General features: G+C 32.8%; 2 protein-coding genes across 7 annotated transcripts in view; one reads left to right on the plus strand and one right to left on the minus strand.

Moving 5' to 3' along the window:
- Positions 1 to 13,663, plus strand: part of LOC118184425 (pyruvate dehydrogenase phosphatase regulatory subunit, mitochondrial-like) — a 76,442-nt gene extending 62,779 nt beyond the window's left edge. Inside the window, exons 14-18 of the mRNA XM_085811868.1 lie at positions 2,281 to 2,488; positions 6,394 to 6,483; positions 7,892 to 8,071; positions 9,362 to 9,559; positions 13,323 to 13,663. Of these exons, the coding sequence (XP_085667994.1) occupies positions 2,281 to 2,488; positions 6,394 to 6,483; positions 7,892 to 8,071; positions 9,362 to 9,559; positions 13,323 to 13,529 (883 nt within the window). The 3' untranslated portion in view covers positions 13,530 to 13,663. The remainder of the gene's footprint in view (positions 1 to 2,280; positions 2,489 to 6,393; positions 6,484 to 7,891; positions 8,072 to 9,361; positions 9,560 to 13,322) is intronic.
- A 1,620-nt stretch (positions 13,664 to 15,283) lies between these two features.
- The window catches only part of LOC118184426 (uncharacterized), a 235,469-nt gene continuing 224,272 nt past the window's right edge, over positions 15,284 to 26,480 (minus strand). For all 6 annotated transcript variants that reach the window (XM_085811864.1, XM_085811865.1, XM_085811867.1 and 3 more), the window contains 3 exons: positions 22,594 to 22,707; positions 19,500 to 19,745; positions 15,284 to 16,856 (listed from right to left, as the gene is read on the minus strand). In XM_085811864.1, coding sequence (XP_085667990.1) covers positions 15,436 to 16,856; positions 19,500 to 19,745; positions 22,594 to 22,707 — 1,781 coding nt within the window. In that variant the 3' untranslated portion in view covers positions 15,284 to 15,435. The remainder of the gene's footprint in view (positions 16,857 to 19,499; positions 19,746 to 22,593; positions 22,708 to 26,480) is intronic.

Here is a 26,480-nt window from a genome sequence, read left to right on the forward strand (position 1 = left end):
ACCTCAGATTTTGGAATTTGGATATTCATAAATAAATATTAGGAAATGTATTTTGAGAAAAAATGGCATATAGTAATTAAAGTTGGAATTTCATTGCCATTGAGAGAATAGCAAAAAGTGACAAGTTTCAAATTTTTTTATCACAACTAATCCAAGGTAATTTTCTGAAAAAAAGTGAAAATATTAAATGTAACATTAATATAATAAAAATTATTCATGTAATTAAATGACTTGTGGAACATGTACAACAAATTATTTGTATTAAGAATATTTTGTAACAGTCATTGAGATTTTATTAGCCTGTATAGCTTGTAGCATTTTTCTACTTACTTTACTAATCTGCTTAATAGTTTTATCATCTGCAAATTAATATGATTATTTATATAAGCAGTAAGATCTTTCTAAGGCAACTGTCCAAATACTTTTGGCTCTCCTGTGATGATAGTCTTCTTGGTGGACTTTACTATCAGTTGTGTTCAGTGCCATTACTTAATTATATTTTCAGAAATATTGGTGAGAGATGGTCATCTTGAGAGGTTTCTGAATGTAATTTAGTTAAATTAATGTTTGTTTGAATATTGTATTTTCCAGATAAGTTTTTATGTATTACCAGTTAAACTTATTAGTGAAGGATATATTTTTCAGTTACAAAAATAATAATATTTTCATAGAAATTTAACAAAACAAATTTAATTTAATAAAGATAAAAAAATCTCCAGTTCCTTGGAGATTATTATAACTGCTACAGAAGAACATGTCTAATAGAAAAAAAGTTATTACTGGTATTGGAATGATACCAGTTGCTTTCTTGGATATTAGAAGGGTCAGCCATTCTGGCTAACACTTTCAGAACTTTGCTAAAGTAAAACCTGAATAATGCTGAAGTTATAACTGCAGAAAGAAAATGCATCTGGGAAACAGTTAAGAAAATAATTTATAATTTTCAGTATGTAGTATGGGCCAAAATATGGTTCTTACGTATGTTTAATTCGATATTTTTTTTAATAAAGTTTGTTTTGACTTGTTATTTAACCTTTAATTGCCAAACTTTGAAAAAGTCTTGAAGGGACTATTTATTTTTTTGATAAAACTTTGAAAAGAAAAACATAAACATATTTCTGGACTGCCTGTATATGGAAATCCAAGGATTATGAATGTTTTGGGTTTTAATAGTTGATTTTGATAACTTGATGAGTAATTCCATTATATTAATTATAAATACAGGGAAGCTTTGCTTTAATGATTACTCACAGTTTTTGATGATTCTGGTTATGGTAATGATCAGCTTAGATGATACTCAATACTACCTGTATTTATTTATGTTCTAAAAATATTGGTCACTTTAGGAAGTGGTCATCTGTGCAAAGTAGTTACCAAGAGAGATTTCACCATACTTTTTCAAGTCTAAATAACTGCCTGTCAGCCATTTAGGTGATTGTTAAATTGAGGTAGTTTTTACAAGAGGTTTCATAACATACTAACTTAAATATTAATGATATTCAAAATTTATTGTACATTTGTTTTTAATGTTTATTAGAAAGCTCATTGCATTTTGAAAGACAAGAACAACAATCTTTCATCTTTTAATGCAAATTAATTTTGATATATCTTAATGTTTTCTTCTATCCTGTATGCTTTACTTGTTAATCTGATCATTCTTCACAATATGTAATAATTATATTTATTATTTATTTCTAAAAAAAAAAGGAGAAGATTGCGCTTTTTTTTTTTTTTTTTTTTTCTCTTGAAATTCATCAAGCCTATTTAATAGGTATCTCCAATCAAAAGGTGAATTTTCCTAACAATTAATATCAGATCTGACATACAAGCTTGTATATCTATTAAATATTTCAATTTAATTAAAAGAATGCTATTGTCTTTCATATAATTCATGATTTGATTCTCTTTTTCTGTATTGTTATTTTTAAAACAATCCAGGATTTCATTGCAGCAAGTTCAGTTATATATCATTTGTTTTAATACTTGATTGCTTGTTAAGTCATGCATACAGTGCTAGTAAATTAAATATCCTGTTGCTTAATTTTAATGATAAGGAATAAATACTCTTTTTGTCTTACTTGACTGTACTGAGATTTTTTTCCCATATGTTTTGACGTTGCTCAATTTTAAGTCATGCAACATCATTTGTTTTTTTCACTAAAAACAGCAGTTTAAAATAATCCCAGTCTTTCATTTACAGTTTTGAAATTTGTGAGTTATAAATTTTAATATTCAAAATTTCAAGCATGTATTAATATACAATTATTTTTCCTTTTCAAGGTTTATGATCATATCCCCAACTATCCAACAAACTAGGTGCCAAGCTTGGCTAAAGCGAAACCTGCCTCCAGACAGTCCAGTTCTTGTGACGGATATTACATCTTTGTACACTGCTATTTGTTTGATGGGACCTTTGGCTCAAAGTGTGTTGTCTGACTTGACTGATAGTTCTGTTTCTTATAAAGAGTTTCCTTTCTTCACATATAAAGTTAGTTTATGTACTATCTTTTTCATTATGTACACTGAATATAAAATTTGAGCTTTCTTGAAAAATTATGTTTACTTAATTTTGTTTTCAATGCTGATCTTACACAGAGCAACATAAAATACAGCATTTATTTTTAAATTTCGTTAGCTAATTTATAAAATACTTAAATAAGTTATGTTATATTACATTATTGTATAGCTTATAAGTATAAAAGAAGAAGCATTGCTAGTAATTTATTTTCAGGGCTTGATTGCATGTTCTTTAGCATTGCATCTTTTTTATTGACGGGTCTTGCCTAAATACTCTTGTTGAGAATCTTAGTTCTGTTCTTCTCCAGGCATCTCTAGTTTCCATACCTGTTAGGAATCATGGTAAGCACAATGTTCTTTGCTGGTCTGCTGAAATTTTTATATGAGAAAGAGGCTTAATGCCTTTAGGCGTAGATTTCAGCATTGTAAAAATATGCCTCTTAGAGAATTTTATAAAGGAAAATATCTTGAATATAGAGAAGTGTACAATCAAAAGCTTGCCGATGCTAAATTTCAGTCTTGGAAAACATTTCTTTCGACCATTGATGTTCACAATGTATGGAAAAAGATTTACATGTATGGAGTTAAAAGAGATTTCATGAAAAAAATTGAAATAACTGGTATTTGTCTTTCCACTGGAGAAACAACCAATTCTTTAGAAGAGACAATTACTGCTGTGCTTCAGAAATCTTTCCCTTTGGATCTAAAGGAAAATAATAATAATTTGCATAAGGAATACCGTGAATGTTTCCTCAATTTCTCCATAAACTTTTTATCTTTTGCCTAAATGTTGGCATTTTCCCACGTGTTTGGAAACATGCTCAAGTAATTCTTATTCCTAAAGGAAATGAGTCAAGGTTTCCTCACCTACATAACCTTAGATGTATAAGTTTACTTCAGGCTTTAGGTAAGTGCTAGGAAAAACTTTTTATTATCAGAATTTGTTGGAAACCTTCTTTCTGGTAATCAGTACGGTTTTACACCTCAAAAAAGTTCTGAAGACGCTCTTTCACATTTGAATGAAATTGTTTAGAGAGGTCAAAAGAAAAACTTGCACACTATTTTAGTTTTTTTGGATATTAAGGACGCCTTCGACTATGCGTGGTGGCTTTGTATTCCCAATCTTCTCAAAAAGGTAGAATTTCCAATGAATACTTTTTCACTTGCTGCTGACTTTTTAAATGATCGGACGGCCAAACTGCAATTAGGCACGGCTTCTGCAATCCGTCACCTTAAAAGGGGTTGCCCTCAAGGCTCATTTTCAGGACCTACATTTTGGAATATTATTATTAATGATCTCCTATCAAAACTGGAAAATCTTGCTTGTTGTGATACTATAGCCTTTGTGGATGATGTCTTGTTTTGTTGACAAGAGACTTTAAATCTCAACTCCAACTGGTCAAAAGGTTTTAAATTAGACTTTAATCCTAATAAAACCAGGGTTATGATTATTGAAAATCAAAACATCTGTTATGATGCATTTCAGTTATCTCTCGGTGGCACCCCTTTGACTGTGGTAAAGCAAATGAAATATCTTGGGGTTTTTCTTGACTGTAAATTTTCTTGGAAGCAACCCTTAATTTATGTATCAGAGAAATGTGATAAATTACAGTGTGGTTCAAGTCGTATTGCATGCAACACATGCGGTATTAATTATAACGTTCATTCACTCATCTATAAACAAGGAATTGTACCGTTCATTATGTATGGCTCTAAAGTCTGGGGTATATCGCTCAAGAAGAAGATAAATTATAGATGTTTACGATGCGTTCAAAGGCGCATACTTCTGCAAGTCATATGTGTATATCGTATTGTTAGCTATGAGTCTGTTTATGCAATTTCTGTCTTTCCTCCATTTGACATTGCCATTCTTCATTCTATTGCTTATAAGGAAAATATTTCTGCTTCTGCTGTCTCTCATTATGATGTATTTTACCTCCATGTGATCTCCCTCATCCTTCAGAAAGAAATGCTGTTCATTTTATTCAGTTAAGCAATAAAATTGTAGATGATTCGCCTGTAAATTGTTATACTGATGGCAGCAAAATTGATGGCAGAGTTGGTCTTGCATGTGTTGTCTTCAAAAATGGTCTTGAATTTGAGAGCTTTCAATTTAGAATTAGAGATGAATCTACTGTTTTTATAGCTGAACTTTTGTGCTTAAACTTCACCATCAAATGGATATTTGAATAAAATAGTGCTGTTTCAGTTTATTCCCTTTCATCCTTGGAGATCTTAAAATGTATTTCTTCTTCTAATAATATCATTTTCGAGATTCAAAAAGAACTGAAAAACCTAAAAGGTAAAAATATTTCGGTTGCATTTTCATTTGTTCATGGTTATGCAGGTGTTGTTGGGAGCTAAGACTGCGACTAAGCAGGAAATTGACACTTTTGTCAATATCCCTAATTCCTTTTATAAGAAGGTCATGTATGAGAGTATTGTGAGGACGTGGAACCATGAATTCATTAATTCTTATAAAGGGAGCTTAACTAAGAGATTTTTCCTTCTATCAAAATGAGATTGTCATGTCATCACTTTTTCACAAACTATAAATTAACCCAATTTCTTACTGCCATGGAAATTTCAAAAGCTATTTGAACAGATTTGAGCCCCGAGTCTGTCTGTTATTGTAGCCACGGTGGTGAGGAGAATGTTAAACATGTGCTTCTTCTATGTTCTAAATATGAGAGCGAAAGAAAAGTCTTGAAACTGGGACTGAAAAATTTTAATATTAACTGGCCTCCAGAATTTTACCAATTTATTTCCGAGAGAAATGCTTTTAACACTTTTTGTCAATTCATTGTAAAACTTTGTAATCATCCTTAATTTTAATTCAGTTTTTTCTTTTGTTTAATTTATATTGTGTTTCATACTTACTTCTGTAAGCCCCATGTGATACTGTGTGGTACATGGGGAAGGTATTGTGTTTCTTTAATAAAAAAAAAAGTCTCATATCAATGCTTGGGCAATTATGACAACCCTTTGTATATGAAAAGTAATTATTTCTTTATGTCTAAAATTTGACAAAGAAACAAAAGCATAAATTTATTATGCCATCATGTGGTTTAAATGAAAATTGTTTAAATTTTTTTTTTTTTTTTTTTTTTTATTCTCCTTCATTAACTTATTATGCTTTGTAATATAAACAGAGAAGCAATTTTTTCTTCTTGGGAACATCTTATGATAAGATGTTGATTTCATGATTAGTTACAATGTTTAGGTTTACTTAAGCATGAATTTAATTATAATATTCATGTTCTGTAATTTAATGGCTATTATCAAATAAAGTACAAAATGCGAATTTATTATTTTTATAATTGTAAATTTTTTATGTGTTGTCCTCAAGCATGAAAATAATTCAAGGAATACTTGTAGAAGGTTAGGGTAGGTTAATTGATTAAGGCAAAGCAATACGAGGGCTATCTGCCTATGGGGAGAAATGCCTTCGTGGAGGACTTCTTAAGGGAACCTGTCTTGTATACACGTTACACATGAGGAAAACCAACCATGCAGCCAGCCCGTTTCTCAGGTTTGATCCCATGTTGAACTATAGTTTACAGTGATGTTACCACTCAGTCACTGGTGGGCTTGAAGACCTGTAGAAACGTTGATGATAAGTAGTCTTGGAACACTGGAATTCTGACATTGATCTTTTTAAGTAAGAATCACAGCTCTATTTATAAGTCATCTGAAAAGAGTAATATAATTAATTATGCTTCAGGCAGAGTTAGTTAATATCAGTTCTATCTATCTTATACCTGTTTGCTTAGTCTCAAAAAATGTATTTATTAATGCTCCTTTTGTAGAAATAATGTATTTTAACATTTATTGATAATAAAATAATGTGTTACATTTTGCATTTTTGTGTGATAGGAACTGAACGTAGGACTGGCCAATAAAATTAAAACATTTCATCAAACACATACTGGAGAGCTTGGATATGTTTTATATATTCCGAATGAAGTAAGTTTAAAGACCTCTGTTATCCTACTCATGATTTTTCATTGATTTTGAAATTTGCTTTAAATACTATTTTATTTATTACATGCAAATTTGAAAATAATTGTTAATTATTACTTTTCCATCTAAAGTTTGAATTTTATTACCTGCAAATAAATTCTGTGGTACTTTATGTTTAATTTATTAACTAATATTACATTTACACATGTAAAAAAAATTCTTTTGATGTATTGTTAAATTAATGCTATTGTTTTATATATATCTAAGTTGTAATTAATTAATTATTTTTAGGTGATAAATGCTGTTCTGAAAAATTTATCATTACAGTATAGTAAAAATAATTTTACTTTTTTTTCTTCTAAACTTTCTTTATTGATTAGGTTATGTTTAGTTTAAGCTATTTGAATATACCAAAGCGCATAAGAGCAAATAGGGACTATCTGCCTATTTTCGCTATTGAAAAGTTTTGTCAAAAATAGCAAAAATGCTAAAGAATGCTGATGGCTTTAAAATCTCAAGTGGCAAAAATTTTAAATTAATTTTTCTATTAAGTAATAAAAAAGGAAAGCCGTGCTATAAAAATTAATTTAATAATTCATAGTTTGCTATAATATATAAAATAATTAAAATTAAAACCTTGAACAGAACTACAAACATTTCAGTTTAATTTTAGGCTTAATTTGAATTTGTTTTACCAAAACGGTTACACATTTATATGACATATCATGACAGTCTCCTTCAAAATACAATTTTCTATGAAGCAGCATCAATTTAAGGTTGAATTTTTTATAAATTTCAAATATTTTATTTAAAGTAATTTTCTGGTATCAGACATTGCATCTTATTTGCTAAAATGTCATAATCTTATTCTATTTCCAATTTAGGCTTTAATTCATACTTCTTAGCATACTGAAAGTTCTATCATTACACTGTGAAGAAAGTTTTTAAAATTTTTCTCATTTTTAATTTGGAGTAAAAATAATGGCACTTTTCTGTTATTCGGATCAGATTCAGAAATGTATGTATGTATGCATGCATGTATATGCATATGTCTATACAGCCACATACAAACATATATACATGCATATGTATGCATATATACATGCATATGTACATACATTTTGGAATCCAATCCCGATAACAGAAAAGTACCAAAATAATTTTATGTACGTTGAATCCATATTTTTTAGGCATTAGTGTCTTAAGATAGTTAGTTACCTGATACATATGTGAAGTATGTTTTTAATTCGTGCAACATCAGAAGTTTTGTTTATTCTGTTAAAATAATGGTAGCAATATTTTGAGTATTAATACTGCTTGATGAATGATATATTTTTGCAAAATACATCATGTAAGATACAGTTATAAGCAAGTCATCTTTCTTGGTTTAATTTTGTGAATTGTCTTTCAGTATGCTCTCCACGTTTATGACGAATTGATGGATAAAGGACAGAAATACGGCATCCAGCATGCTGGATACTTTGCACCTAAGGCTCTCAGAGTTGAAAAGTTTTTTGCTTTCTGGGGTCAGGATCTTGATACAACCACAACTCCTTTTGAATGTGGTAGAGTGTACAGAGTTAATTTTGAAGTAAGTGTATTTTTTCCTTTAACTGCCAAAAAGAGATTGTGAAATTTTTAATTTTTTGAGATTGTATATAAAGAATTATGTTAAGTATATATAATTCTTATTATATGTTTAAATATATGTTTAAATATTAATATATGCTAACAATAATATATGTTTTTCCTTTGCTACTTTTGAGGAAATGTTTTCATGAAAGCACTCTTTAGTCTTTATCTTATATTTAACTTTTAAGATTTTAAATTGATTATTTATAAATACTTTCAGTAACATGTAGTTGCTGATTATCTGCACTCTCGCCAAAAATCAGCTACTCATTGGCGGAAGTTTAGGCATGGTTAGATAGTTAGCTGAAAGCTGTAAATTCATCTTTTTTAGTCAAGTTAGCTCTATAGGCCCACTAATTATAATTTTTGTAGTTTCCCCTTAAATAGGCATAATACATAAAGAGACTTTCCCATATAACAGAAGGTTATTTTGCTATACCAAATTACTTAATCTTCTGTAAAATCTGAAGTAGTTGCTATACCAAAAGCATGCATTACAAAGCACTTCTGCTTAAATTATTTAATCTGTCTAAACATCTTAAATGCTGTTTTAAAAGCTTGTTTAATTCCAACCTCACATGATGTTTAAATTTGTCCACTTAGTACTTTCACCATTTATATTATGAAAGTGTATGTAAGAGCTGCATAATTTTATTATTATTATTATTATTTTCGTGTTATCTGCTCAGCCTTTCTGCAAAGTTGCCAATCTTTGGCAACTATTTTTTGCCAATGATCATCGAGAAGCAGTATCTGAACCCTTTGGAGATGAAAGGCATGTAAGGACGCGCCATTTGAAACATGCTGTTCTCTGCAATGAGACACTCTTAAGGCAGAGTTTATGCTAATATTGGAAATAATCCCTACGGCATTGAAGATTTTTTCTTCCATAACAACTGAACACATTTTTCATGGCCTGCTTCACTAGTCCTGTTACTTCTTAATGACCCAGACAAATATCGATGCACATGTGCAAACACACTGTGATGCGACTGATGTCTGTTTGGGAAGCGTTCTCAATAAATTCATTCAATAGCTTATCCATTCCTCTCAGCTATTCCATAGACTAACCAAATCTTCTTAGGCTGGCTACTGTTCAAATGAGGAAATCCTCACTTTCTCCTCCACCTAGTCGTGTACAATGACATCTCCAGTCATGAGCTGCTATGCAATTCTCAATCCTTATGATGTGCCCTACTTCACTAAAAGTTTATCACTACTTAATTAAAAAATTTATTATCTTTCCCAGAAAGGAGATTTCATGGGAAAAGATGCTTTACTGAAACAGAAAGCAGAAGGTATCAAGAAACGTTATATTCAACTTGTCCTGGAGGACCATGATACAGATGAAGATATTTGGCCATGGGGATCAGAACCTATATATGTAAATGGAAAATGTGCAGGATTGACAACCACTGCTGGGTATGGATTCACCTTGAAAAAGCAGGTAATATGTACTTGCCTTTTTTTTTTTTTTTTTTTTTTCCCAGTACGTGTTTTTTAACAGAATTGAAATTAATAGTAGTGGAAAGTTTATTGCAATATCCCTTGCAAAAGCAACATAATATTCTACACCTTAATGTCATCAATTTTCATACAAAATTTCCAAATGAAATACACTATTGCAAAAATGTAATATGAAAGATTATTTGCATTCTTCTGAATCTTGGTCAGGGCACATTTCATGTTTACTGTTGTAACATTATTCATGTTTCATACTTTAGCAAATCTAACAACCTCTACATTGTAAGATGTTTATCAATTGTTGATTCATCTTTACATATAATAAAAGAAAGGATCTGTCTGTGTGTGTGTGTCTTTTGATTGTGCTGCGCTTAAGCTAATAAACCCAGGGCTACGAAATTTAGTACATAGGGTGCATCTAGACAATGCACCTCGAAGCGATTTTTTTCTAAATTCAAATCAGATTTTTTTAATCTTTTTTGATGATATCGCATCATTTTGAATAGTTGCATTCTTTTCAAAATGTGGTTTTGGCAACAGTTTTTCATTCAGTGCTGTTTCAACAGTCAGCAATCTAGTGGACTGTTGAAAATATGGGATTAAATATTGCTTAATTTCTTTTGATTTTTGGACACGCACATTGCAATCTTCTTATTCTGACACACATGTGTCTCACAAGGCATAACAGAAAGAATTTCCTTTTCTTCCCATCTCTCTCTCTTTATTAGGTAATGGCAAAGAGGTTTGTATATTTTGAACTATGTCATCCACAAAGCACGATTTTGATTGGTTATTGCTTTCTGATGATAGTTTCATTCTTTCAGAAATGTTGTTTTGGCAACAGTTTTTCATTCATTGCTTTGGATACCGGACTGCTGAGTGTTTTCTCTTGAAAATATGAGATTTATTGCTTATTTCATTGTAATTTTTTATGTTGTAATTATATATAATTTTAATTATATAAAAAGTTTTGCCCTTCTTTTTTTTTTTTTTTTTTTTTTTTTTTTTTAGGAAACAAAGTTTTTAACTTTCTTTATACCATTTGACTTCTTAAGATTTTGCAACGGGAAGTTTAATTTATTTATTAGGATAATTATTATTTGTATTAAGGGATATTGCTTATTTCATTATAATAGTTTTAATATGTTATACATTTTTTTATAAAGTTGTTCTGCAGAGTAAAATTCTGTGCAGGTTTTAAATTCAATGTTTGGTGTTCCTTTTAGACATTTTTATGGTACATTTAAAGGCTGGCCACGTAGCGGCTAGTTTAGTATAAATAGCTGTCATTACCAGGAATCAGTAAACCTTTCTTATTATAATATCACAAGAATTGGTGAACTTTATTGTTCATAATTGTGATTTAATTTAAGACACATAAAATAAATTATATACTAAAAGAATTGGGTTCTATCTTATGTCCTCCTCCCTTCACGATCACAACCTTAAAAACTATAAAACCAGTAAGTTCTTGGATTCAGCTAAATATCTGAGGAAATACTCCTTTCCTAATATCGTAGGAGGAAAGGAGTATTAACTCTTTTCCTCCTATAAAGTTTCTTATATTCAAAATTGTGAACTGTGTTCTACATAGAGCAGTTCAGAAAAAACCCATAGTGTTAGTGTGTGTAAGGAAATAATGACACATATTCAGTTAAGATCTTGAGTTTTAAACATAAAATATCTTAGTTATGATGTGGATATGTAAAAATTTCTGGAAGGTTTATATGGTAATGTGAGAATGTATATTAGTCAAAATTTTACACGTTAAATAACAACCTTCTTGTGCTTGGTCTAAGACTGGTATGTAGGTATTGACCCTCTGTTTAGTATGTTAATTTAATACTGATGTTGGTTTTATTAAAAAAAAAAAGTTTTTTAATAGAGCTGACATGATTCTTAATTATTAATATCTACTTACCTTTTTTGTATTTGTATAAACCCCCTAAATACTTTTGTATCATTTATCATTAAAAAATGAAACAAGTTTAGTTTGTAATTGTTTCAGAATTAATATTAGAACAATGAAAATAGCAAATTTAGCTTCTCTCCAAATGTTTGACATTCACACAGTAAAAATTTAATGTTTAGAATTATCAGTATGCATCTGCCTATCAAATGTAGGTAACTGCATATGCAACTGTTTTACACTTTGCAGGGGGAAAGAAAAAGAGCTTTAGAATATTGTTGTCAAGCATTAATATTTCTAATATTTAAATTAAAATTTCTAATTCTGTGCAATAGAAGAAGAAAACTTACAGATGTTGGCTGACAATAGCAAGACACAGTTTATTTTCTCAACACATAATTCTTTACGCATTTTATATCACACATCATTCATCATTCTAGGTACGAGATGTTCCTGATAGTTTTGTATATCTTATATCTTGAAGCAAAAAATAAAGCAGAACAAGAAGCACATGTTGCCAGTAGCAAACAAAGTGGGGGGGAAAGGGGCTGTGCAATAGTAGCAGTGGTATTTATATATAAAAATTTCATTAACCTGATTAGATAAAACAGTATGCACTGCAAGATTAAAGATGATATAACTTGGATTAGTTTTTCGGTTAGTTTTAGCATAAGAAGGGGACAGCCAAATTAAAATGAGTAATTAAAAGGAATATCGCTAAATTAAAATTATTAGTTTCTTTTCATATTTTATATCTTACGTATATTAAAATAACATTTTAGCAGGTAGCCTTGCAGGTGACTACTCCTATAAACTGGAAGTATAAGAATAATTGATACTGAGTAAGTTCAGCTAATTTTAGTTAAATGGTGTTCTGATTTAGGTATTTTCAGAGCCTGCATTGAATTATATAGTCAATACACATTTGAGAGTACTTATGTTCCTAGGATTCTTGATTTGCAGTGAGTGTTCTTTTTGGGGGAGAGAATGGGGAATTTTTTCCTATTTATGGAAGATTTATAGATGATAGATTCAAGATACTGGAACTATCTTTCTTTGCTATTATATTACTTACACATCTTACTTGTGTGATAATATAAATATATAGTGATAATATAATATAGGAAATTTATTTTAAGATCAATCAAAGTTCTCCCCCCCCCATTTAAATACATGCTCTGGTGGAGTCACTCAAATAGGAAGTTACTTATAAAACTCTAAAAATGCAGTAACAACAATAACTCTTGGATAATTTGAAATTGATTTGTTTTCATATGCTGACCATGTGATAAATTACGAGTTGTGTCATCAGGAATTATACTGCATTGCATTTTACCAAAAAAATATTTTCTTTCTCAAATTGGTCAAATATAATACTTAAAATTTAACCTTAATAGAACCATTTTTTCTGTTAAGATATATTAGTGGCAATTGCTAATGGAGTATTTTTTTATAGATTAGTTAAAGAAAAAAAATAATGAATAATTTCTCAGAATAACTAATAATAATAATGAAGTGTTTATTATATGTGAAAGGCATGACATTTATTATTATTATTATTTTTCTTAAAATCGGGAGTTTCATCCTGTTTATATTATAAATTATTATTTTATGTAATAATTTTAAGTTTTTAAAGTTTAATCACACTAAGCATATTTGTTATTTTTCAGAAGGAGATATCCTTGATACTGTTGAAAGAAACTGTATTACTTTAATTACCAAAATTTTAAAATGAAATGTAATTTAATATATTCAAAGTAAAATAGCTTCTTATAACCATTGATGTAGAGTATATTTTAATATAGTATAATATGTGTATATATATTTATATTTGCAGGTGTGCTTGGGTTTCATTCGAAATCTGGATGACAATGGTGTTCCTCAAGTAATCACAAATGACTTTATTCTAAAAAGTGATTTTGAAGTTGACATTTGTGGCAGAAGATTCCCAGCTAAAGTTAACATCCATTCACCTAACTTATCATCTGGTTTTGAGTATGTCATCGACTCCAATGGATATATTGCTACACAATTCAGTGCTTGAAATCTCAAGTTTATGTAGTAAACATTTGTAGAAAACTGTGATTTTTGTGAATATGTTTAGATTGTGTTTAATAAATTTACTGTTGCCATGTTTTTAAATATTTATCGTAAATAAAGATTTTTTGTTATTACTGATTCATTATTTAATTCATTGCTGCTGATTTGTTATGTGTGCAAAATGTGGTTTCATTTAAATTTTGTGTTTGTCCCCTTTGAAGGAAACATATGACTCACCAACTTTTGGAAACATATGACTCACCAAACATATGACCCCAAACTCTGCATAATTATAGATGACATTAAAGTAAATATGCTTGCATAAATTTAATGTTTAGCTCGGAGAAATAAAAAAGGCAACTTAGGTTAGACTTTTAAGTGATGTGTAAATTTTTGTGAATTCAACAATTGGCTGCAAACTCCAGTGATACAGTTGGTAATGAAAGCTGTTATTTCGAATTCAGCTGTTTTTTTTTGGGGGGGGAGGGAGGATTTTAAGATAACTTTATTTTTATGCAACGAAATCTTCCACAGGTTCTAGACAATTTAAGGTCTTTTTTTATTTAAGGTCAAATACTGGTCACTTTAAGAAATGTCATTACATCAGTTTAAAAAAACTTGCTGTTTATCTCTTATTACGGAATAGTTATTTTTCGGTGACCACATGAATACAGGTTTTATATACACTTTAATCTGTTGCACTAATATAAAGGGAACAAAGCTATAGGCAATGTATTGTACAAGGAAGTACTTTAATGAGAAGGAATGAGACTATTATAAGATACAGATCTTTTAAAAAAAATTGGCCTGGAAGCAATTAAAGTGCACTTGAGACATTAAAGTGTGATAATATGTTCATGTTCCATATTTTCAGATCCTATTCAAATGCTGTGCTTTTTAAACATATATCTTATATATTTCTTTCTATTTCTAGCTATTTTAATATGAAAAACAAAATTGCTTTTCTAAAACTTCTTATGATGACCTAATATATTCTAGCTATCATTATCTAATATTTGTATGAATCCTAAAATATTCTCAGATGTATTAGTTAAAAAATAAGAAGAGCTGATGTATTTTATCTATAGATAAACTTGTAAATAAACATATTTTGCTATTTTATTTCAACTTTTTTAATGCTTTTTAAGAGTGTTGAAATAATTTTATTCATTTTATTTAATAATATTTTGTATATTATTAAATATATTATTTAATAAATAAATTATTTAATAGTATAAGTAATACTGTGTATATATATATATATAATACACTCGCAAAAAGTGCAATGAAATCATCAAATGCAGAAGTGATCAGATAATTAAGATTAAACTAAATTAATGAGAATATATCTTTTTGAAGGATTATCATAGTTAAGGCTGATGAAAAATAAATGCATTAAATGTGATTATTCATATGCACTAAAGTATATATTCAATAATCTTAACAGGAACAAAGAATTATTGTTATGAATTTTTAAAAAAACCTGAAAGTAAAAAAAAAAATTGTAACTTGAAATTCCTGAAAATTAAAATCTGAAATTAAATTCTATTTAAAAGTCAATGTGAGCATGAATCTGTACATACTTTTCTAGCTACTATTGTCTAACATGTTCGGTTGTTAATATAACCCCCTAGTGATTGCATTATTGTCTACAGTGATATCCATTATCACAAATTAAGAGAAATTAATGTAATAGATGGTTTCCATGCCATTTTGACCTAGAACTGTGTTGAGCCCTAATTAAAGAATATCAACAACTTAAGCGTGCTAAGTATATTTTAAGACCTGCTTTGAAGGTTTTGGCAGAACAAGCTGTCATCTTAATACAGTGAAGAATACTTTTTTTTTACCATAATGATTAGTTACTTTTTCTGATATTCTGTCTCTTCAAAACTTAAATCTTTTATTAATTACTCAAGCACATTTTCAGTTTCAGATGATTTTGTTTCTGGCTGCTTATGTACTGGACTAAGATTGTCCTCAAATTTCACAATGGCTGGCTGCTGCTGTGACCCATTTTGAAGTAGGGGGAGAGTATCACTGGCATTCCAAGATTTATCAGCCTTTGTTGAAACTGGTTCGATATGTTCTGCTCCCTTTTTTCGTGATGGGAGTAATAAATGTGTCCAAGTAACAGGCAATATAGTCTTTTCATCATCTTTTGTAAGTGAAGGATTACTGGATGCAACTTCTTCATTTCGGAAGCTGAATGACTGTTGTAACCCATCCAGCAGCACAGATGCAAGGTGTTTCACTTGACTGAGATGAAGAGCATCTGTTGAAATCTGGTTTTCTAATGAGTTCGACTGTGATCGCACAACAGCAGGATCTTTAGAAATGCTAGAAACACAGTTAGCTGACATAGTGAAATCAGATGGACCGGAAGATGACCTACGATGTCTCAACATGGACATCGAGCAAGATTTGGGCTTGCTGTCCAATGTTTCATTTTCCATTTGGCTGGAAGCTGTGAGTGTAGGTGAGGACGGACCAGCACTTTTAGATTTTGAGTCCATTTCCTTCATGTTGGAACTTTTCATTTCAGAAGGCTGTACTGTAACCATCATGGAAGCTGGATGGGGTATTATTGCACTTGAAGAAGCTCTGTTTATCCCTTTTTGCATCTTGTCTTTGAAACTTCGTTTTTTCATGATAGCTGTTTTACTTGGCCCTAGTGAGTTTAAATTATTATTGATGCAAATAGTCACTTTGCTTTCACTGCTGCATTTACCAGCTTTCTTGGTGATTAGCTGACATGAACATGCACCTTGGCATTCACAAGACTGTATGTTTTCTGTATTGCCTTTAGTTTTACTAAAACTTTCGCTGGCATTTGTAGGACTAGATTTTAACTGATTTATCACATCTGAACTACCCATCATATTCATTTCGGTGTTCTCTTCTTGATATGTAGACATGCCATTCTGTGTTTGTTCCACAGGACTAGATGGGATTTCCTGAGTCTGTGAACTTGGTATAGAATTTGTATCACAGATTATATTACCCCTTATATATGGAGGAGGACTGGACTCCATTTCTTCTGGCAAGGATACTTTTAATATGAGTGGATGAGTTGACTCTTGGGGCACTACTCGATGCGAGGGTCTTGATCTTCTACCATGGCCTCTCACAGCATTTGGACTGTCATTTCTGTAAGCTCTATTCTCAACACCCCCAGTACGGTTGCGATTTGTCCGCGTGCGTCCTCTGTTGACAGTACTGTAAGGAGGAGGTGGGGGCAGATAGAGCTTGATGACATCTTCATAGGAAGGAGGTGGATCATATAAAGGCAAATCAGAATTGCTTTGATGACCAGGCGAATTTTCTGCATCTAAAATAAAAGGTATGTATGCTATTAATTGTGCATACTATAAATTTTTAACTTATGTATATATAATATATATATGTGATAATGCAAGACATGAATTAAGGATTCCTTTGCAAATATTAAATTGAAATCTTAACTAATGTGTTATATAATTAGTAGTTTAATATGATATTTCAATAATTTATTGTGGATGTTACATATCACAGACTGAAAACAATAAACACATCGAACATGTGTTATTTCGAGATGTATAAAAAATTTCACAAAAATATCTGCCATAATTCTAGATTAATGTTTATGTCGGATTCGAATTATTGAAGTGGATATACACATTCTCTACGAAGCTTAAAATTTCTCTTACAGCATTGGTTATACACTGCTCAAAACAATTAAAGGATATTGCGGTTTTAGGTGGATCTTGTGGCTGGGAAACTTATTAACTGATTGATACGTGGTCGACAAACGTAGTAGGTTATATGAGAATAAATTACACATGTTTGGCAGAAAAAAATGCATTTTATTGCACACTTATGTACAAAAGGAAAAAAAAAAAAAAACAATTTGTGCATATGAGAAAAAAAGAATAAGAAAAGGTGTTTACTTCAAAGGAAATCTTTTTCAGTAGGGTCGTGGTTTCCACGGACGGCCAGCAACGTTGAATACCTTTGAGGCATGGAGTCAATGAGGCTATAAATCACGAGTTGGGGTATTCTGTCCCACTTTTCCAGAAGAGCTCTTTCCAGTTCTTGGACAGTTTGTAGGTGTGGTTGGCGGCCAGCAACTCGTCTTCCTAGAGCGTGCCAAACGTGCTCTATTGCATTCATGTCTGGAGAACACGCTGGCCATTCCATTCGTAGATTCCTTCCTCGAAAAGGAAACCCTCCACCAGGTTAGCACGATGTGGCCTGCAGTTATCGTCCATTAAAATGAAGTCATCTCCGATTGCTGGAGCATAAGGGGCTACAATAGGTCTGAGGATCTCATCCCTATACCGGCGACCAATCAGAGGTCCATCTCGAATGATGTAGAGGTCTGTGCGCCCGTCAATGGAGATGCCACCATACATCAACACTCTTCCACCGCCAAATCTGACATTTTCGTGCAAGAACGCAGGATTATTCCTACTGCCACGGTCCCTCCAGATGAAAATACGCCTATTATCAGGATGAACAGAAAAGCGGGACTCGTCAGAAAAAAGAACATTGCTCCATTCATTTCTCCTCCAGTTCACATGCTCTGTTGCCCACTCCCTGCGGTTGGGACGATGCCTTGATGTTAGTCTAACACATACCATCGGTCGGCGAGCATACAGACTTACACCATGGAGCCGGTTTCGGACAGCCTGAGTTGAAACTGTGGTGACGGTAGCCGAGCGAAGGTGTTGTTGGAGAAGAGTAGCATTCATATTTCGGTGTCTCCGAGCCGTTAACACTAAATAACGATCTTCATTGGGCGTTGTTGCCCGTCTACGACCTTGCCCTGGTCTTCGGCCTGCACTTCCAGTTTCCAAAAAACGGTTCCAGATCCTGGAAATCACACTTTGTGACACTCCAATGGCTTGCGCTACTTCGGATTGAGTTTGGCCCCCTTCTAACCTACCAACAACTCTTCAAGCTTCTGAATCGGTTAAATGACTTCGCTGAGACATCGTACTCATCGAAACAAAGCAGTCACTGAATGCCGATCATCCTTGTCTTCATTGTCTTTTATTCAGTTGAAAGTCAAATTTCATTCGCTGCCGCTGAAGCGACGTTTTTGACGTCGAACTCAAAATTAGCATACTTCACAGTTTGAAAATCAGAAAAATTTGCATTTGTGATTCTCTTCTTACATTTTCGGCAAAAAAAAAAAATTTCGCTTATATCTTTATTTTATATAAAACTTACAATATCCTTTAATTGTTTTGAGCAGTTTATTTGCAATCAGAAGTAGCAACCAGATACCGTCAGCCATATTTGGCATTTGATTGTGATTTAAAATTTCTGTATTAACACTTTCAATAATGAAGAAAATCCAATGATTTCTTTTTTCCTCCCCCTCTCACAAACGGGAAAAAAAAAGTACTTTTAAAGTCCTAATGCAGATTTTAATACCATATGCCAATTTTTACTGTTATATGTTTTCTTATTTAACATAATTTTAGTCATACTTAAATAAAATTTACTTTTTAATAAGTAGAATACAAAGAAATGGCACTGCTGTTTCCAAAGCAAACGTGCTCTATTGCATTCATGTCTGGAGAACACGCTGGCCATTCCATTCGTAGATTCCTTCCTCGAAAAGGAAACCCTCCACCAGGTTAGCACGATGTGGCCTGCAGTTATCGTCCATTAAAATGAAGTCATCTCCGATTGCTGGAGCATAAGGGGCTACAATAGGTCTGAGGATCTCATCCCTATACCGGCGATCTCATCCCTATACCGGAGTTTTAGAAAGTGGATTATTGTTTTGTGTCATAATTATTGAACTTACTGCAAAAACAAAGGATAAAATACGTATTCTGTCCTAACTTTACAGAGTTCCTGAATAGTAGATTGACATTAATAAGTCAATTCCTGAATAATTTTCCATTTCTTATCATTGTGTTTTCAATATGTAGGAGATAAATGAAATCTAAGGAAAATGACATGCTGTGTTTGAACTCACCCAAATCACCGCTGATGGTATGAAGAATCTCTCTGCTGATGCTGTCGTCATGTCTCTGACGATGGAGTTTCACCAGGATCATGACTGTAGTCAGTACGAACATACCCAGGCCTGCTAGACTGGTTACAAGGATGAGGGTGTTGGTCCCAGCTCCCGAACCGGTATCAGGTTTGGGAAAGTAGTAGTTAGGAGTAAGAGTTCGCCACCAATTAGCGTCTTCTGGAATGGCTGTACCAAGGTTTGCGCCTAGTGAAAAGAAATATTTAGTTTAAAATATTTCACCACAGTAGGCCCGGTACCGCAGTGGCTAGTGCATTGCGCTGCAGCAATACAGTTCCGGGGTTTGATCCCCAGGCTGGGTAAGGTTGACTCAGCCTTTTGTCCCTCGAGTGCGTCAATAAAATGAGTACCAAGTTCGCTTGGGGACTATAAACACCGAGGGGGGTACAACAAGTTGGCCACTTGTCCAGTACATATGCTTATGCATCCCGGGGCCCACGGTCGGGAAAGCAGATATCAGGGCACTGCAAGTCATGGCCCTCTAGGGCTCTTGTGCCACTGAGTATAGTTTGTAGTTTATTTCACCTGAGGCTGAGGTGAACAGATTGGCTGACCTCCTCTCGAGAGGATGGTGGTAGGGGAAGAGGGGTAGGAGCTCTGACCCCTCCTCCGAGGTGCTCTTCATCGAAATTGTGGGCGGAACTGAGCTAAATCGCACTGTCACCTGTAAGATGCCCAAGGCTGTTACCAACGACAGGCGTAAACTTGCACTCCTTGCCACGAGGAATTTCGTGGACTTGGGCTGACTATAGGTCAGACAAGTGATCATTAGCAACAACAACAAATGTGGTGGACATGGAATGAGATGATATGAAAGGTATGCAAATGAGACAATATGGAAAAACGTGCCCAACAAGATCATACGAGAAAGTAAAACATAACGACAAGCTACTCAGAAGCTAGAGAAAAATATTTATTCATTTGCAATGCACCATTTTCTTTGCCATTACTTCGAATAAATCTTACAGAGCTAAATCTTTTCTCTTTCAGCTTTATTTTCATTTTCGATGGGAGGAGAAAATCACAGAGAACCTAATGTAATAAATGGGAACTAACTTGTTAACTAGATGCCAAAAACTGCTGCATCGCAAATGCATTTATGACAAACATTTATCAGCAATACTTCTCTTGTTCAATTCATCTGCTACAGTTCAATACTTTCCACAAAAGACCATGTAGCAACCTCGTAGATATTATAGAACTTCTGCCTAGAGATCCTCCAGGATGATTTTACAGACCTCTGCAAAATTCTCTAGGGTTTTGATGATCGAAGAATGTCTTCAATTGAAAAAGTCAACTAATTTCAAAATTTTAATTTCTTTTTCAACTAATTTCGAAAGTCTAACAAAAAATACTTTTGTCGAATGTTTGCTGAAGCACCTTTCAGTTTTCGCATTCACTTTTTTTAAGTTTGTGTAAATCTATATCATCGTTTTTTACGCGTCATAAAATAGTTAAACACAACAAACAAAGCGCTAAAAAAAATTTCACGGCGAAAACATTTTCCAGTATTATTTTGACATGTAGCATATAAGCAGCGCTTAACGGAGTAAATAAACAATATAAATAGTTGACGAGGTTTTTCGTATTTTCAAGAAATTTGGGTAGACATCGTACTATTGAACTATCTCTGTTAAGAATAATTCATGCACAAGCTGAGTTTAAATCATAACGCTCAAGAGAACAACATAACTGATAGCTAGACGTATTGACAACTGTTCATTGCGTGCCTTGACAATTTGCCTGCTGAAGATTATCGCAGTATTTTAATATATTATCTGTTGAAATTTTTAAATAGAAAAGAACGCAACACCGCATTAATGACATATATACTAATATATAATGACATATATGCATACTGTAAAATCTACCTTCATCATTCAAGGGCGTGCTTTTCGAGAAATTTAATATTTTTCTGCCTAAAATTAAAATTTTTCTTAAAACTACGCATAGTCCTATAATTCATTAGAAATCTTAGAAAGGGTTTAATTACTTTGGTGAAAAGACGTCTACAATTTGATAGTATTTTAATATTATGCAATTTTCCACAGATGTTGGCTTGATTTTTGTACATTTTCGTGATTTTTATGAATTTAGCTTCCAAGACGGTATGCTAATTTGTTATTAAGAGCATTTTGTAATAATTAATGCATTTTTAATTAATAATTAAGAGAATTTTAGTTAATAATGTACAGTGGTGCCTCGCATAACGAACGCAACCCATTCTAATACAGCGTTTGTTATGCGGACGCTTGTTCCCTATAGTTGTTCTGGGAATAATTGTAATCTGTGCTCCTCTGGTGCAGAAATGCCACCAGTGTTGGAAAGGCAATGAATTTACTAATTTATAAATTATTAAAACCTATAAAACATACATCATGCATGGTTGCAGTTCCATACTTTTTTTTTAATTCAGTTTAGTCTGTTTCTTTCAATCTTCCAATGGGGTCTTAGACGTGTTTGTCTTTTTTTGGTGGCTCTGATTTGAGATATATGTCTAAAGTAGTATGCTCCTGCTGGTACTGAGCTCCTGTAGTATGCTCTTTACATTGGTCCTAAAGTTATACATGGCATTGTCACTGAAGAGGTTAGCCAAACTGTTCACCTCAGCTTGAACTAGACACTGCTACTTTTTCATAACCTGAACTTCTTCAGAAAGACCTTAATGCTATAAGCTTCGACGCTTTGTGTGCTTCTCAACAAAAGATATTTCTCTTCTCTTTGGCATTCTCATCTTTTTGCTCAAGGAGGACTTACATGCCTCATATTTGCTCATATCTTTGTTTTAGGTGCAAACGCTTTTTTTTTCTCCCCCCCCCCCGCGGGAGAGGAGAATCACATATCTCCAAGACAGAAAGTAAAAGAACTTCGGAAAACTATTTTGTCTTTACAATTACCATTTTTCAGTTATAAATATGTCTTGATGGCACTTTCGTTTGTTCTTTCTTTAAGCATAGGGAAAATGTGATTTCATGCTTAATTACTTATTTATGATAAAGGATATTGTTTAACACAGAAAAACATTTTGTCATACCATAGCAGGAGGATTCATCCGAGCCATCTCCACAGTGGTTGAAGCCATCGCACCTGAGAGCACTTTTAATGCAACGTCCGTTCTCGCATTCGAAATCGGAGACAGCGTAGCAACCTGAAAGAATTGAAATTCATTAGACTCAGATGATTGTCATGATGTTATTTGCAACTGAAACAAGGCATTCATGTTTTCCAATATTTGCATAAAAAGTTTTAGTTTAATTAAACCAGTTGGCTGTTTAATTTCGGTTCACTATGACTTCTGCTTTCGTCACCTCCCATAATGTAAATTAATTAATGTACTTAATACTAAACCGTCAGGGTGACTTGTTAATAAATATTCTTGTGTTAAACTTCCATTCCAGTTTCTGTTTACTGTACTTAAAGCGTGCGGCGGAATAATAAGTCGTCTGGGGGATCTGTCTTCACAGTTCAAGGAGTTAGTATTTAAAGCAGGATATAACCGCCAGCATGTACTAATGCGATGTTAAAAGTAATAAATTAGATTAAAAAGACTTCGTAAATTACACCTTTTTTTTTTTTAATGTTAAAAACCTTAAAAAAAATCACCTTGTTTTAAATGTTAAAAGCTATAAGAATATTCTTTCTCACATCTCATATGCAACTAAAAATAAAACCGCAAGGTTACTAATGGTAACATATTTTAAATCACTACACAAAGAAGTTAAATGAATGTGATCAATCTGCTATATGTATGGGTTTTTTCTTTTTTTGCTATTATTCTTCAAAATTCTGCAAATGCCCTAAATATGTTCCTTGTATGGCGATTTATTTTTAGTCACCTATGACCAAATAGTGTAATGCGTAAAGCAAAATTACTTTCAGTATTCTAGTACGTTTGAATAAATAATTTTGTAATAATTCATTTTATACTTTTTAATCCACAGATGGAAAATAAATAGTAAATAAAGAAAAATCGTTGCCTCTGAGCGTAGGAACATTTTGATGATTTATAATCAGCACAGAAATGAAGCACCTGATGTCACCTTTTTTCAAGGTTCTCCCATTTCTGACAGTGGAAGATCATATTCATCTCATTCAAATTTCTCTTTAAGGTTTTTGATTTGAAAGCTTGTCATTCCGAGTAACCCCCACAATCTCTGCTAGAAGTCCATCAACAGATTTGTGGCAAGTCGGCAAAAATTCGTAGATTTGTAGAACTATTAGGCTCTCTGCCCTAATCGGAATTCGAAGTACCTATTATCCAATTGCTAACCGGGCGTGCTATCAGTTACACCGCGACGACATGCAAGGAGAAGGTGATCCAAAGGGCGACTTGGGAGTTCACTCCTTTTTTCAGAACGAGACTCAGTCGATAAAATCGAAGTGGTGGCGAAATATCATCTATCACATTCTAACCAAGCGCCATTGCAGAGTTATTAGGTGCCCTCCTTCTTCGCAGCAGGAAACAAAAAATCATCCATGTCTTCACCGGAATTCAAGCTACCGCATGTTTCGATTGTTAGTCATGGTGCTATCAGTTACACCACGTGACCATGCAAGAGGGCAAAGCTTCAATATCCTACAAATTGTGTTAAGAGATTTCCAATAGGCATCATTTGGAAGACTGGCAGTATATTGGTAGCTCTTTCGGGTTTTCATTCATAGTGAATGGGATATACTTAGGGTTTTCGTGGTTTTTCTCATGTTTTACGTCAATATGATTCAGTTTCGCCTAGTTGGCGCTCCACGAAGGCATCACTCCTAAGATAGCTACTTCATAGCATACTTCACGAAATTAACCAACCGACTTCAGAAGCTTTAGATTTAGGAATGAACGTGCATTATTTATTTATTTAAAAGTATTATTTAGCAAAAAATAGGTGTTAATCCATAATTAAATCATCTGGCGAATCTTTCATGTCCTTCTTTTATACTTACTTAAGTTCATGATATTTATTGCTGGATCACCAGATAAGCAGATTCTGTTTTTGTTTCCGAAAATTGTTTGTAATAACTTCAATAATAATTCAGATAACAAGCTATATCTTTTTATATATTTATTTGAATTGAATGAATAAGTACTTATTCTGTACCTGACGTTAAAAGAAGAAATTTGTTGAAATTGGGGAGGTGCAATAGGGATATCCATTGTAATTGGAAAATTAGAAGCAAACTTTTGTAGAATATAAATACTATGTTTAAAATTGTCGATGACTTCAGCTCATTTCACCTTTCATTCGTGCAGCCGAATCTTTGCTTCTCACTTTCTGTAAGAAATGAAACTCTTCAAATGAATTTTAAATCGCAGAATTTAAAATTTTTATCCAAATTCTCAATTTAAGTGATGGGAAAAAGAGATAATTTACAAAGGCAAGAAGTTACAAATGAGTTCAGATGGCGCTCTGGTCGATGAAATTAGAAGTAACAACTAGGAAAAAGGTAATTAATGAGATTAGCTGACTACTGCCGTGAACGGAAACACTCTTTTGAAACTAACTGGCACTTAATTAAATGTAATTACCGTAAATAAAAGTATTTAGTAATTAAATTTCTCCCCCCCCCTCCAATTCTTTCTGTGTATACTGAAGAAACTGTTCTATACTAATTTCAGTTCATGATTAAACATTGCAGCTTACCTGCAAATGTTGTGATCTGAAATCGAATGAGAAGAGTTGAAATATCACAGTAAGGAAATATATTTCCTTCAAATTCATTCAAGTATCCTTACTGTCACAATGAGGTTAAATTATATAAATTTCATTTTTGTAGGTAATAAAATCTTAATTTTACCAAGCATGTTAAATATCTTTTAATGAATGCTGACTTTTATATATGTTAACTAACCAACTTTTATAAAGTTTGCTAAGCGGTATGTTATGCTTTCAGTGAACTAAAGAACCTCTGTTTAGATAGATTTGTAAAACTGAATAGAATGCCATTTAACCTTTGAGGATAAGAGTCCGGGTGTAGCTAAGAAGTTGGAAGATGTTCCAAGCTTGGACGAACTGTAGCTTAATGGCATATCACTTTGGAGTGAAGAGAATAAGCTTGATAAATATGCCATAGATGCTTTTTATCTTATTTAGATCTTATTAGTTAGGAGAAAATTGGGATATTACGGGATTTCCTGAGGATTTAGTAAGTAGGACTTTAAATCCTAATAACATCCCATATGCTGGGACCTATATAGGATGTTCTGAGGATATGATGGGATATGTTTAGGAGGCTAGTGGGATATCCCGGAATGTCCGGTGTAGAAAAGTTTATTCTCCGTTTCGGGGGTGAAGTGGTGGACCTACGTTTCATCCCCTGTTATGATTTGCCTTAGAAATTCGTTGCCCTCTGCAGAATATCGTTGCAAAAATGTCAGAGAGGATTCGAAACGTTGTTCCTTGTGATCATCGATGAGAAGACGTGGAACCCATCTTTGACACAGTTTACGAAATCCAAGGTCTTCGTGAATAATGGAGAACACACTGACATACGAAATGTTCAGCATGCTGAAAATTTCCCGCAGTTTTATGCGCCAATTCCCTCTAATGATCGCTTCCACGCGGTCAACATTGCAAAGTTACTAGACGTTGCTGACCTCCCTTCGAGATATTCCTCCGTGATATCCGTGCGTCCGGCTTCAAATTCTTGACAACACTTTCCAATACCTTGCCGAGAAATTGTGCTCTCACCATATACAGCATTGGTTTCACGATGAATGTCCGTGCAATTCATCCGTTTGGCCCGCTGGAATCTGATTGTTGCACGCACCTCCAATTTGGAACATCCAGTTGACGCGCTATTGATTTTAACCCACTATCCACACACAACAAAATAGGAAACAGCACTAACCTTTCTATCAGACGTCTGAGCAGAAAATGTCCCTTTCTCCGCATTGCCCAAGATTACGACACACAGCGCACTCTTGCGGCG

Source organism: Stegodyphus dumicola, chromosome 2 (assembly GCF_044657685.1).
Source record: "Stegodyphus dumicola isolate Sdum_Otavi_A_Nest chromosome 2, ASM4465768v1".
NCBI classification, from domain to species: Eukaryota; Metazoa; Arthropoda; class Arachnida; order Araneae; family Eresidae; genus Stegodyphus; species Stegodyphus dumicola.